At 35.4% G+C, this 14,543-nt stretch overlaps 1 protein-coding gene across 2 annotated transcripts in view; it reads right to left on the bottom strand.

Annotated features, from left to right (window-relative positions):
• THBS2 (thrombospondin 2) overlaps positions 1-14,012 on the bottom strand; it is a 534,332-nt gene extending 520,320 nt beyond the window's left edge. For both annotated transcript variants that reach the window (XM_044067817.1, XM_044067825.1), the window contains exons 1-2: positions 13,855-14,012; positions 13,277-13,348 (exon numbers count right to left, since the gene is read on the bottom strand). In XM_044067817.1, the coding sequence (XP_043923752.1) occupies positions 13,277-13,343 (67 nt within the window). In that variant the 5' untranslated portion in view covers positions 13,344-13,348; positions 13,855-14,012. The remainder of the gene's footprint in view (positions 1-13,276; positions 13,349-13,854) is intronic.
• Positions 14,013-14,543: the final 531 nt, after the last annotated feature.

Genomic DNA, 14,543 nt, shown 5'->3' with positions numbered 1-14,543 from the left:
TATGCATACACACGCACACACACACACACACACACACACACACACACACACACACACACACACACACACACATGCATGAATGCGTGCACACGCATGCTTCCTCTCTCCCAGATAATGGAAAACATTCCTCTTTTTCATAAAAACTGTTTTTCCCAAAAACTTTTTTCTATCAGGTTTCCAAAGTTTAAGGAGCTAAGGACATGAGTGATAGATGGAATAGAAAGAGTTCAGCTTTAACTTAAGAAAATGCTCCTTTATGCAGAGTGCAGGATGCCTCTTGAAGGCCTTGTATGAACTGATGCAGTTTAACTCATAAGATGAGGATTTTATTGTTTAAACTTAGCACATCCAAGTGTGACAATGGAATAGCAATGGCATAGGTGTGGATGCTAACTGGTTATAATGGTGTTAAATTACAACACTGAACCTTAACAGTGCATTTGCGTAGCTGTTTGTTATGATGATATCATAATTTGACAGCTGTTGTTGTCATATTATTCTGATAGATTCTGGTGAGTTTTTTGGTAAATTCTGTTTTTAAGAGGACGTGTTCCCCCCTAACCCCTTTCCACTGTTTATTTTGATATAAAAATATGCTTTGCAGCAGGGGTTAAATGGTCTTCAACTCCTCTTATAAACGGAACTAACAAAATGAGTTGCACTTACTTTCAGTTACAAAAAAAAAGTTTAGCTTCAACAGCAATGCAATATAGGAACTAGTGACTAGAGAGAACATTAGATTTTGCACAGGGACATCACTCGCTATTCTGGATCTGCTGGTACATAAAGTCTAATGTTCTATATAATCACTCACTTGGAAGGAAGGGGTAAACCACAGGGATTCTTCCACTTACATTTTCATCTATTATTACATTTCTATAGCCAATCATGAGCGGACAAGGTGATCCGCTATGGCGACCCCTAACTGGGAAAAGCCAGGATGATAATTAAAAATGCCTTAACAGCTTAAGATGCATATATTATTAAAATGTTGCAGCTATTGATAGAACAGCAGTTCACTAGATTGTGTACATTCCATATTAAGATTATGCACAGCAGAACAGTCTCCTGTATTCTCCCTCTGCACTGAACACACAGGCTTCTGCTGCTGTTTGGTTTTAGATGTAGTACATTAAAGTAGCCATTCCATCTGGATTTGGCAAACCGCACTGTTTTCTCTTTCAAGCTGTCTCTAAATAAGACTTCCCAACAAAACATTGACTTTGACCCTCACCCTACTTTCTGTTTGCAACATATATTTTAATCCATTTTTGTTTTTATTCCTAGCCGCCACACTGAACAGCACCTGCCATTTGTCGTTATCTTACTGGTGTGGGCTGTTATCTAGTACATGACCAGTTTGTGTTAGTCTTTATATGACCTACAGAAGTTTCCCCATTTCTCTGAGATACAAAATCTGACAGAAAAAAGGAATATTCTTGTTTCTTAATTCAAGCTAAGCACTACATAGCTGATATGTAAGTTTTCTGAGTTTTACCACTTCATTGTCAATATTAGTTCATCTTTTTGCTACTGAGTAAAATACATGCCACGGTGACAGCACACACAGCTGTAACAGAAGTTATTAAGCATTGCTTTATTTGAATATGTTTAAATTAGGATTAAGCATTGTAATGTTAAAATACAGATGGCTGTACACATTCAGTATATTTGTTCTCTTTGGACTTCTCCAATTAAGGGTAAAAATTATATCCACCTATGAATGTGTCCTTCCTTCTCATTTCTGGACCATTTTCTTTGAATAGACTATGATGTTTTTCAAAGCTTTGTCTGAAACCACTGAGACATGTTTTTGTTTTGCTCAGAAATGACCAGAAAATGTATCCATGTTTAGCTTTATTAACAAGCTAAGGGTGCAAGGAGTTTCCTGATGACATTTAGCAGATGTAGAGCTAAGGGGTTTGTAAGAGGCAATTGTCTGCACCCTGCATGGTACCCCTGTATATAACCACAGAGTTAGAATTTCACACCGGCTTAAGGTGTGACAGTTCTTAACTTTTCTCTTGCACAGCTTCTCCCTCAGAAGGAAATGACTCTTTCAAGTCAGATGGCAGAATTGTGTACTGAAGCATTATTGTAAACATATTTGCTAGTCTGGTGTGACACCGCATGTGTGATACTAATGACACTTTCAACATTCACACTTACTACAGTGGAGTGGATGTTATAAAAAATTATCTATTTGTGAATATGCTGATATATATATATATATATATATATATATATATATATTTACTTTATACCTGAAATGGAATTGCCAGTACCTGGAAACTATTTTCTGAAGTCATGGACTCCCAATACAGTTCAGTCACAACCCCCTTATCCTACATTTTATGCTCATAGGCTGATGCATAACACTTGGAGGAGTATGACTGGGTTTCCAGTCATAACTAACTTGTGTGTTTTGAGACAAACATTTCAGCCAATTCAGCTTGAGAGTGGAACATAGCTGAATTATGATCTGAGAGACTCATCACAATTCTTTATGATATATGGAACTTTAACTTCTCTGATATGCTATTAGTTGCAGAAAAAAGGTAGGCATGTAATATGATTTACAAGACTGGCTAAAAGCTGTGTTCTGTTCCTCTGAAAAATGAACTGCTTTAAAAGCTTTTGGACTCTCTATACTGCTACACTTTTTGATATGTTTGAGACAGCAAGATTTTTAACAACTTTTAAATCTGTTTTAGCCTACTGCCGTCATTTTTAGTAGCAGACACTAGGTGCTCTTATGCTCTAGTTGTAGACTAAACATCAACAATGCTGTGAGGTATGTAACAAAACTTTGTTAAGCACCATTCTTACATCAGAAAAGTGCCTACTGAAGTTATCTTTTTGTTACAGTTTCGGAGTAGAATCAGCATGCTCCATACTCGACAATATCACTATATGTTTTGTCAATTTCAACTGCATTATTCAATACATTTTTTGACAATATATATTGTAATACCTTAATCAAAAAATGGTGCAAAGTACATGTTCATATAAGCCAGTGAAATTACACTTGGCCAGACTATCATCTTTTTGATTCAGTTTGTTTCAAAGCTGCACTTAAGTTTTATGGACATTTTTTTTAATCTCTTTGGTATATTATAAGCTGCTTTGGAGCATTTTGTGATGGCTGTTCCGTTTTGAGGACCATGTTTGTCAGTGTTCAAAGTAAGTTCATGTTCCGTAATGACCCAGAATTCAGGGAGTGCATTGCAACTTGAAATGTGGGTACCATAGCATCTTGTCTGTGTGTGTACAGTAGTTTTACTCTTCTTCAGATATATGCAGTTGCACTTGATCGACTTGAGTTTATTTTGTGCAAATCATCTCAGACATCATTGAACAGATGGACGATGTCTGGTACATTGCCCTGAGGTTAATTTTTCTAAACCAGCTCAGACATCAGTGAATAGAGAAGAGAAAGTTAGCTCACAGTACAGTCAGAGAGCAACGTGTGATTGCAGGACTTTCCACAGAGTTTGATACACATTTGATTTACAATGACAGATTCACTTTCTGACATTGTTTTATGGCATGCAATACATGCCTGTGTTTGTGTGTGTGTGTGTCTGTTCAAAAAAAAAAAAAAAAATATATATATATATATATATATATATATGTGTATGTTCAAAATATATATGCCTGTGTGTGTGTGTGTGTATATATATATATATATATATATATATATATATATAATATATATATATATATATATATAAAATATATGTATATATATATATATATATATATATATATATATACATACACATATAAGGGAGCTCTTCATTTGTTCGAACTTTCAAATGTTCGAAACTCATATGGCTGACACCATATGAGCGAATGTTTGAAAGGCGACAAATGATAGCGGAGATCCAGCTACAGTACAGGACTGGGAGATTCCCCTTTCCTGCACTGTTGTGCAATCTCGGAGTAAGAATATTTAAGTAGCAGGTGGTGTGGAGGGTGCAGGGGGGCTTGCCCCCCTGCATAACACAGTTTTACTATGTTTACAGGTAGGTAAATGGTGCTATTTCAAGATGTCTGTCTTTCGGAATGTCGATCATATGGTGTCGGCAATATGAAAGTCAGGATTCTGATTGGTCGACATTATTCTGAAGTAGACTCATATATATATATATATATATATATATATATATATATATATATATATTTTTTTTTTTTTTTTGAATGTACAGCAGTTCTCTTCCTTGGAGGGTGGGACGTAATGAAGTAGATAGTTTAGTTTAACAAATATAAACGGAGCACATACATTTTTTTCTTCTTTTCCTACATTGTTAACAAAGGTGCATGCACAGTAATGGGCAAATCATATCTCATCACTCTGCTTATCCTTTTACTGACTGACAGCCATCATCTGTCTTAACTTTAAACCATTGACTATTTGGAATTTTTAATGCAATATAAAATAAGATGCTTCTGTCCATTATTTTCCAAAGCTGTTGGATGCCAGTTTGAGCCACAGTTAACATATAAGTGTAATATACTACAGAGAGTGGCATATATTCACAGCTGCTGTTTTGGGGGTATGAAGTGATGAATGCAGGTGAATGAATAAGCTCTCTCTGCAAAAAAATACTTTTATTTATTTATTTTTTTGGCAAGTGGATAATCTCAATGGACAAAAGTGGTCTGGCTGCACTACTTTGTTACGTAAGTTGCTACACAGCAGTTTCCACAAGTCAGAAAGCTGATTTACAATGCCTTTTAAACTATCACCCATTTCTGTTTTAAAATGATCATGAAACCAATCTTATCATATCAGATTTCCAGCAAAGTGTGAATAGTTGATGAGAGGGAGTTCCTGACATCAAAGTCCCTGCGTTTGCAAGTAGTGCTAAACAGCAAAAATTTAAAATGTTCCCCAATTTTTAAATTCTTTAGGATAAACTTATATTTTTATTTTTTGAATATATTAGTGTATGACAGCAGAAGTGCAGAGAACTACAATGAGGTAGTCATGCTTGCACACTGGATAAAGAAATGTTCACTTATGGTAAGGTTTCTGTACTCTTTTGATGATAAGTACAATGCTTCATTCAATAGATGCTGGCTTAAGTTATATGACAGTAAAAATATATTACTGCATTTCAACTAGTGGTCTTTTACATAACCAACGGTGATGACTTTATTCTTCTCTCTATTGTACTACAGATCTGGAGATTTCTGTTTTACTAACAGCAGGATTTGTTATATGTACTGTACGTCTTAGATGGTGTTAATGTGTAGAAGTTGTCATTAGTGCTTATTAATAAATAAGTGCTACTACTTACATTTCAATAAGGCAGGGTTTATATTTTGTCAGGGTCTCGGTGCTTCTTTGTGAGTTATGCAATTGTTAAACTCACTATCAAGTGCATGAGGAGCAGTTTTTGTACTATGTGTAATCTCCTCCACAAATTATGCAGAAGACACCTAGGGAAAATGTTGTTTTTTTCTAGATTTTACTGGCTGATTTGGTATGGTGTATGCATTTCTATGATATTAAAGATGACAAAACTATGCTATAGCATTTATTATGTTGACAAACAAAACTATCAGGAGGGAATCTACGGTCTGAAACTATTTACAAAATTTGGAAAAAAGCAAAATAGTAATAATAATAATAATAATTACTTTGATGTATTTTTGTGTTTTTACTACAGTGTCACCAGTCTTCCAGTATATCCGTTACCTATGATACTGATAGTAGCAGACATGTTTGCATCAGGTCTTTATGTAATCAATAACTGACTTACAGCAACACCTTTGCCAATGCTGTTGCTGCTCTGTTACCTGTAAGTACAGATTATGATGATATCAATAGTGCTTTGGCATAAGCAGCAGCTAAATAATTAAATTGTAAAGGAGAGCCTTTAAGGCCCTTTTTATATCTGTAGAGTAAAATAATAGGACCCACTGAGGATATCTCCTAATAAACATTTTCAGGCTATGCAAAGAAATGTACTACTGGGAAAGGGAGCTGTGTGACCAATGACAATGTGGTGTAAAATAATATGGCTGTTGCAGTGACAGATGAAATGAGCTAGTACTGAAATGATAAACTAAAAGTGTAATAACAGACACTAAGTCATTCTGAAGCTGACAAAGTGTAATATTCATTTTGGCCAAGTAGGGGATCAGCTTGTTTATTTCACTGAATCAGTGGCAGCATGGTTACTCTGAAAATAGACCCATGCTGTTACTCTGCAAAGGACTACAAGCTCTGCCACGCACCTTGCCATAGAGTTCTGAGGTGTCCAGTTTGAGGTTAGTAATGCATGTAAAGCTACTGGAGTCATTTTTACCCAAATTGAACAAGGCTTGAAGCCATTATGCTCAGTTGCCATGCCTCATGAACAGATAGAAGGGAAGGATGATGTTATAGTGTTAGATGGCCCATGTTTTTCTCTTATACAGTGCCACACAGCACCTATATAACTGTAATTTACTTCCTTATTGTTGGAGGTGAGGTTTTAAGCAACACATGGTTTTCCCAGTTTTAGCACATCTTTGTATTCATTCCTGTGAGCAAATCAAACATGAACCTGTAACATATGCACACGTGATGTTTGTTGTATGCCTTTAAAGTTTGCATCAGTGTAATATCTCCAGCTTTGGCCTCTCCTATTTTTCAAGCGTTTCTGCAGTGGCCATACCTCTTAAGTATACCTCATTGCAAGGAATATTCCTTATTTTTAGTCTGAAAAAGTCTATGTTTCTCACAATTCCACATTGAAAGGGTGGTCACACAGGTCACACATTCGGTGTTAGAATTTTTTTTAACTGACATCCATGATAAATAATATGGAATAATATTAATTCATAAAAAATAACTTTTTATATCAGAAAGCAACACATTTTTATCCATCTGTGAGCTTCCTAGTTGAAGCTGTTATTAAACGTACCACATGTTGCCGATTTGTTTCAGATTATGAGAGGTGCTGTTCCTCTTTTTGGTGATGGAAAGTTATAAGCTATGTCTACAGTGGGGCTAAGTATTGCACAATGGGACTAATAGCTAAACCTTGTAATTCTCACTCTGGTGTTGCACATCTGTGCCTACTGCGTGTTTGATTATAAACAGCCCAGCACACTGTTCATAGTAATATTTTATCCCATGTTAGCAGATTTAACAAAATGAGTATGGGGATTTTGTAAACAAAATGGCAAAGATGCTTTTTGTGTAATGGTATAAGAACTAGGAGAAAAAGGTGGCTAGATTTTTTTTCTGTTATAAGGATCCTGCAATTCATTATTTATGTATTTTGAACTGTGTACTGAAAAAATGTATGCCATTCCCATAACTCACATGCAATGTACCTTGGCTGTGGCAACACCTTCAGCTTTGTACTCATTGGTTTTGTTGTGCAAAATGAAGAAATCTTTTTAAACAAGTCACTTTAACTATGGGAATTATAGATTTATGAAGAGGTAACTTCCACGTCTTAGAGAATTGATAACAAAAGACAGTCAGGAGTTACCTTCTACAGCAGGTAATAAGTGTTTTCAGAAATGACAAAAAAATGAAAGAAGTGCACAACTAATGTAGTTTACATAGGAACAAAAATATAGATTGGTGTTTGGGAAACTTAAGTGCATATTAAGAAATTAAGCCTGGACTAATACGCAGAAATCAAATGCATATGCATCATAGTATGTGATATTTTCTAGTTACCAGAAGAATTAAGAAAATGCATTACTGGCAAGGAAGAAAAGAAAATCTTCTGAATGGAGGATGGAACTTAAGGTCATATCTGTGTACTTAAAAGAACTGTCATTAGAGCCAGAACAGGGATACAAAGTACACGTGTTGGAGAAATGCTTATACAGACAGCATCATAAAGCAGGTATTATCACCATTTATAGATGTGATAGAGGAACAGGCAGTTATTGACATTAATATGTATATTATGAATATAAATTTTCTATACATTTGTATGTTGTTTGCATGCAACATTAGGAAGTTACTTTTTTTTAATTTTCAGGGCTGAGACAGCAATTCATATGTTAAGTGCATGGCCAAAGTCTTTTGGACTAATCATATGTACTGGCCAGTGAGTACTCAAGAAAAGCACCTATTAAACATTAAAGTATAATCATCCTGAATACTGTGGTTCTAGGGATACCATACTGTGGTGTCACACTCTCAATCAATCCCTTCTAAAAGTGGACATTATTTTGACAAGATCTAAGTTAAAAGTACCAGCATTTAAAAAGTGTATCTAATATGGGACATTTTCCTTAGTTAGTTTTTGCTTTGTGTATAATTTTGGAGGTAAGGCTTCTGACTTTCTACTTAATGCAACCTTGTGGATTTTAAATGGTATACGACAAAGACCATAGATGAGTAACTTAAATATAAACGTTACACCGAAAATGGCTTAATTTAATTATTGCATTTATATTTATATTTAACCCCGTTTTTCTTTAATCAAATATATTATTTTCAAATACTCTTATCTGTTAACAACTAATGATTTACATTATTAATACAGAATCAAGCAAAAGTGGAAAAACATTTAAAATCTTGTTTTCATCCCTGTATATTATAGTAAACAGTAACCAGTTTGAGGTTAGTAAGTACAACAAGTTTTGAGCAAATAATAACATTGTCAATAGATTCTAATGACAGGTTACTGCTAATTATTTTAGCACCTTGAGAGTAAAAATACACACTACTGTTAAGTATGGACACACACACACACACACACACACACACACACACACACACACACACACACACACACACACACACACACACACACAAAATCTACCAGCTACTGTGCAACTTTCAGTGTGACAGAAATGTGGAAATACTGTCTGGGTTGATATACATTTGATGTATGTCATCCTGTAGAAAAGGGTGGCACCTAGATTCAGAAGCAGTGCCTTTATGATAAGACCATCGCATTATAAAAATATACAATACATTATTGGGTCTTAAAGGCTGTAACACATCAGATATACTTTCAATAAGATTTTCTGTATTACCCTTGTATTTGTCTTATATATGAAGGAATGCATTGCATTAGCTTTACTGGCTACTCTCCCATGGATCCTAAATAACATGTGATTTTAGTTCCAGTGGGTGTGAGATTATATGGGGGTCAGCATGTCACTGAGTCCAGTAATAGGTCTATAGTGTTGAGACTGTGCTTCATAAACATTACACAAAGCCAGGGCCATGCTCTCTGCCCACAGCCTGAAGTATTCTGTCCTCAGTTGCATGTTCATGCCAGTATTCAATCAGTGATGTGACTACTGCTTCACTTATGCTTACAGATGTACCAAAGGAGGGCTCCCTCAGTAATACTCAGGATGTAGATCGCTATTTTTAAAGCATAACAATCTTATTGAAATGAGGGTAGAATATAGACTTAAACAATGCATCCAGGTTATCTAAAGAAGAGATGACTGCCATCTAAGACACATTTTTGGGTCTATATAGGCATGGAAGGCTCATCCGGAGTAACTCACTATTTTTGCTTAATTTCAAGTACTGTCTTTTAGGTGATGCATTTTAAGTTTGCAGTAAAGTGTTAGCAGCCGTACTTGTTTGTGGAACTCTTGTTTAAATCAGGCTAATTTCTTGACTGAAATGTTGATTATACACTGACCAATCTATCTTCTACTAAATGGATGGGAAGAGCCTCACTTCAGTATGCCTGCATTAGCACATTTTCTCAAGTTTTGTTTTTGTCTGTCACATGAAAAATTCTGTCATTTGTTAAATCCTTAAATGATTCCTTCATTCAGATGCTCTTACGTGTGATCCCCAGAAGCACATTCTTACATCAGTTACCGCTCATATCAGTATCAACACCATATACTAACACATGTTGCAATCCCAGCAGCCTCCTGGAATCTGTAAAAAGGGGTAGCATGGTTAATGCTACCAGCCTGATTTCAAATTCACAGCCCTCTAATGCGTTTTTAGTACTTCACATATATTGGAGCACAATACATTCCACTGCACTGAACTTAGAAAAAAAAGCCACATTTTCAACAGATGTGAGTTAATGACTTACATTAGTGTGAAGCAGCACACTTCTTCAGTCTGCACTTCTGGAGAATTGTGGTTAAGGAAGGCAGTACAAATTCAGCACAGATGGAACAGTAGAATGCCCTGATACTAGAGGAAAAACATAACTGTGTTTGAGTGCAGATGACCCTAAGTGGGGTAGCTGATAATATTGTCTTATCTCGGATGCATCTTAAAGTAACTGAGATGTCTATCCAGCCTAGGGACTGGAAGTGGATGAAAAAGCATTAAAGAACCTTGAGGGAACTTTGTCCCAGAGGAGCTATCAATGGTTAAATGTATAACTGACTGCAGCTCTTTGCCTGCTGTATTTATAGCAGTGCACACATCAGGATACTATTACTATTACTGTTCCATTGGTCAGTAGTGTTTGTCTGAAGAAAGGCTGCCCTCTGGCACACGGCTGCTTTTAATGACCTAGCTACGTTTCAGATATTTGATACTGCTATAGCCTTCAGATCTGGGGCTGCATAATCTCTGTATCACTCCCTCGTAACAATATCCTGGCTGTTGTAAACTTGACTTTTTTCAGTCTTGCATTTGTGTAACAGATTTCTGTGGTTGGATAATAACAGTTACCATGAAACTTTCATTAAATGCTTTTCTTCTTGTAGCTGTCTTTTTTGCATTTCATAATACCCTGTTTCTAACACATGCAGTATGCTTTATGTGTGCTTTGTTGGGAACATACCTATACCTGAATCAAAAAAGAAATTATAAAGATGCCCATTGACATTGTCAACCTGTCTGCTTCTACAGCATTATAATGTAGCAGTAATCAATCACATCTTGCTAGTAGCACTATTATTTGCCTGGCATTAGTAAAAGTAGCTTTTTAATAGTATGCATAAGGACATCTATGTAAACTGTCAGACAATTGTAACTGCATACTCAAAATGTGACCTTATTATTGTGTACTATAGTTTAAGTTACTGTTTTATATGCTTGAAATTGTTTAGCTGGAGCATTTCTTCCTGGGTCTCCTTTAAAAGTTAATTTTTCCTACATACAAACTGCCAGCAACAAACAAAAATAGATAGGGAGACAAACGAATAAATAAACATTTTGCTTCAGCTGAAAAGATTTAGGGGTAGTGTGTTTTTATCTATTTTCAGGGTATTTATAAATTGAAAAAGTGACAGATGCAAAAGAAAGAGTTGCCATATTTTAAAAGTTAATAAATCCAAAAACAGGTTTGAAAAACCAGCAACACAGTTCGGGAAGAGTCAAATAACACTATTTATTCCACTGTTTGGAATAAATAGTGTTATTTGACTCTTCTCGGACTGTGTTGCTGGTTTTTCGAACCTGTTTTTGGATTTATTTAGTTTCTTGCCTTGTTTGTGTTCCCATATTTTAAAAGTTCTTAAAGAGTTTTCTTTTTTTAAGATAGAACAGGGGAAAACCGTAGCATTCAGTTTACAATTAAATTGTGTGAAAAGGTTTAAAAAGTCATTGAATGTCCGATGAGAAAGATCCTATCAGCATGAATGGTTTTCCCTGTGTCTTCACCACTACAGTGAAAAAAATACACTTCAATATAAAAAGATTAGAAACTTGGAATATATTGTTGACTAGTATAACAGGCCAGTAGAAACAAAAAAGTGCTCAAAATAAGTATATGGGAAATTTGTTATTTGTGTACGACAGCAAATACCACAAGAATTTCACTAAGGTGATAAAAGACAAAATACTGTCCTCTAGCAAAACCTACTAGTATCCAAATCTGCTAGTGCTTTAATATACATACGTATATATATATATATATATATATATATATATATATATATATATATATATATATATATCTGTGTGTGTGTGTGTTTGTGTGTGTTGTGTGTGCGTCTGTGTGTTGTGTGTGTGTGTGTGTGTGTGTGTGTGTGTGTGTGTGTGTGTGTGTGTGTGTGTGTGTGTGTGTGTGTGTGTGTGTGTGTGTGTGTGTGTGTGTGTGTGTGTGTGTGTACGTGTGTGTGTGTATATATAGACACACACACACACACTATATATATATATATATATAGAGAGAGAGACAGACAGACAGACAAAGAGAAATTGGTAGAAGGAAGATCTGTTAATTGATAAAGAGTGAGAATGAGGCAGACAGGTAGAAGGAGAGAAACACTTTGACTAGAACTTTTAAAGTGCATTTGTAAGTGTCTGGTTTACCATTGCTTTCACCAATTCCAGACATTAAATATGAACGAATCTGCATTTACATACTAAACTAAATCCCTTACAATATTAAAGTAGCCTAGCTGAAAGCATAGTGCACATTTGCAGGCTGAACATTCAGTGCCTGAGTAATTTTGTCAAGTTGTAGTTTATAGACCTTTTGAAGTGCAGGTTTGATGTTCTCACTTTAATGTGAAATACAAGTACAAACCCGTATCTTGAGACTGTTTAAGATCTGATTGCAGTTACAATGTAAAGAATGCTTTCTACATTCATACAAGCTTATTAGGACAAAGAAGTCCAATGTACAAAATTAACGGAAAGCACAATAAAGTTCAAACAGAAATGCAAATATAAAAAAAAACACATTCTCTTGCTTTAATAAAATGTTATATGAGTAATAATAACAGAATATGTCGGTCCTTTTTCCAACTTAATGTCCAACTATGTAATACTACAAAAGCAGCATGTAATGAACAACTACAAAATAAATAACTATTGCAGCCGTAAGTCACAAAATGAGGGAGATGTGATATTTAAGCAAAATCCTCTACCACTACTGACTTTCCCAGACAGTTGATTAAAGCATTATGATAATTCATACAAAACTGTATGTGAAATTGAACCAGGGTCTGTGGATCTGTCAGACCTTAATATTCTTCCATCGCAGACAATGGATAGCAAGTATCCACACACACACACACACACACACACACACACACACACACACACACACACACACACACACACACACACACGGCTTAGCCACTCACTGCAGTTGAGGAAAATAGAATTCCAACTTTATAAGCTGTGATGTGGGTGATGTTGACTATCTTTTTAAAGCATGCTCTAGATCTTTACATATATTTTTTTTCTTTAGAAACAGTAGATGTGTTCCACTCTTTAGAAGCACATTTCTTCTCTATTTCTGACATTTTAAACATTGTTTCTTGATTTCATTCCTTTCACAGTTTCAGTAGTCTGACAATCATTCATGCTGAGCAAAACCCTTTGCATTTTACATAAATAAAAAACTTCTGATTTTACCTTGAGCATGTAAAGTGGTGCATAATGTCAGTATGACTTGAATCCACAAAAGGTTCCTTTGTATCATAACTCCTACAAATAAATTAAAAGTATGTTCAGAAAATGACATGAAATCTATTTTCAACTAATCATAAAAATTAAAGGATTCTCTTTTGTCATTTAAATCTGGAAGCATTTTCCTTGACTAACATTCTTTACATATAATGATTTGTTTCAACTCAACATGATTTTGCTTTACAGAATTCTAAGGATTAGCATGTGTGAAAATGAACTGATTATCCCTAAAAGCATGTATGGACCGGCATGCATATCTGTCAAGTTGCAATAATTTAACCATATCTATTCTAACACAGGATCACCTAGAAAGGTTTCCCAAGCAGAGCATATGAAAGCACTTTAAACATGAATTCATCTATAGTTCTAACCCAGCATGAGCTTGACCAAAGGTAGTTCACAAGAAGTACTTCATGGAAAGTGCTTTGGAATGTAAGCATCTTAAAAGACTTGCTTTTTTCTGTGGCAGCTGAATACTAGTTTCCTGATAATCCAGTAAAATTCAGAACTGTATACAAGCTCACCCGGCAGAAGATAATCTCCTAAAGATCCGCTGATCTTGTTATATTCCAAGGAAAATCCAAGAAGCCGTTTCACGAATTATGTTTATTTAAAAAAAAGGGATCTCCACACCATTATAAGTAAAGCTTGAAACTATTTCTTGTGTGGCCGAGACACCGCTTGCTCTCTCTTTTATACTGCTTTTTTTTTTCTTCCCAGACACTGTCAATCTCTGTCTGCCCCCCCCCCTCCCTCCACCCGCCTCTGGAAGCAGTTCTTAATTCATGCCTTTAATGGAATTCAATACTTTTTCTTCTGTCCTGACAATTTGCTCTCAATTACCTGAGGACATCCCTAGATCCAGCCTTCCTTGTCTAGACCATCTGGGAGGGGAGGAGCTCTACACAGAAAGTGAAAGTTAATTACTTTTTTCCCCTTTGCTGAACATAAAAAAAGTAGGATGTAATAAATAACAACTAGTGAAAGGGTTAAGTGAGACAGAGAGAGACAGAAAGAGAAAGTTGATGTGCATATGTGTGACTTTGAATTTTGTGTGTGTGTGTGTGTGTGTGTGTGTGTGTGTGTGTGTGTGTGTGTGTGTGTGTGTGTGTGTGTATGTGCGTGCACTATATAGCTCAAGTTCACATTAGCATACTATTGAGTCACTGCATATTTTGCTTTTATTTTATACATTACAGCAGTGAGACTGAAC

This window comes from Protopterus annectens, chromosome 1.part0 (genome assembly GCF_019279795.1).
Source record: "Protopterus annectens isolate FY-2018-M chromosome 1.part0, PAN1.0, whole genome shotgun sequence".
Taxonomy (NCBI): Eukaryota; Metazoa; Chordata; order Ceratodontiformes; family Protopteridae; genus Protopterus; species Protopterus annectens.
The sequence above is the reverse complement of the archived record's forward strand: the minus strand, read 5'-3'. Positions and strand labels throughout refer to the sequence as shown.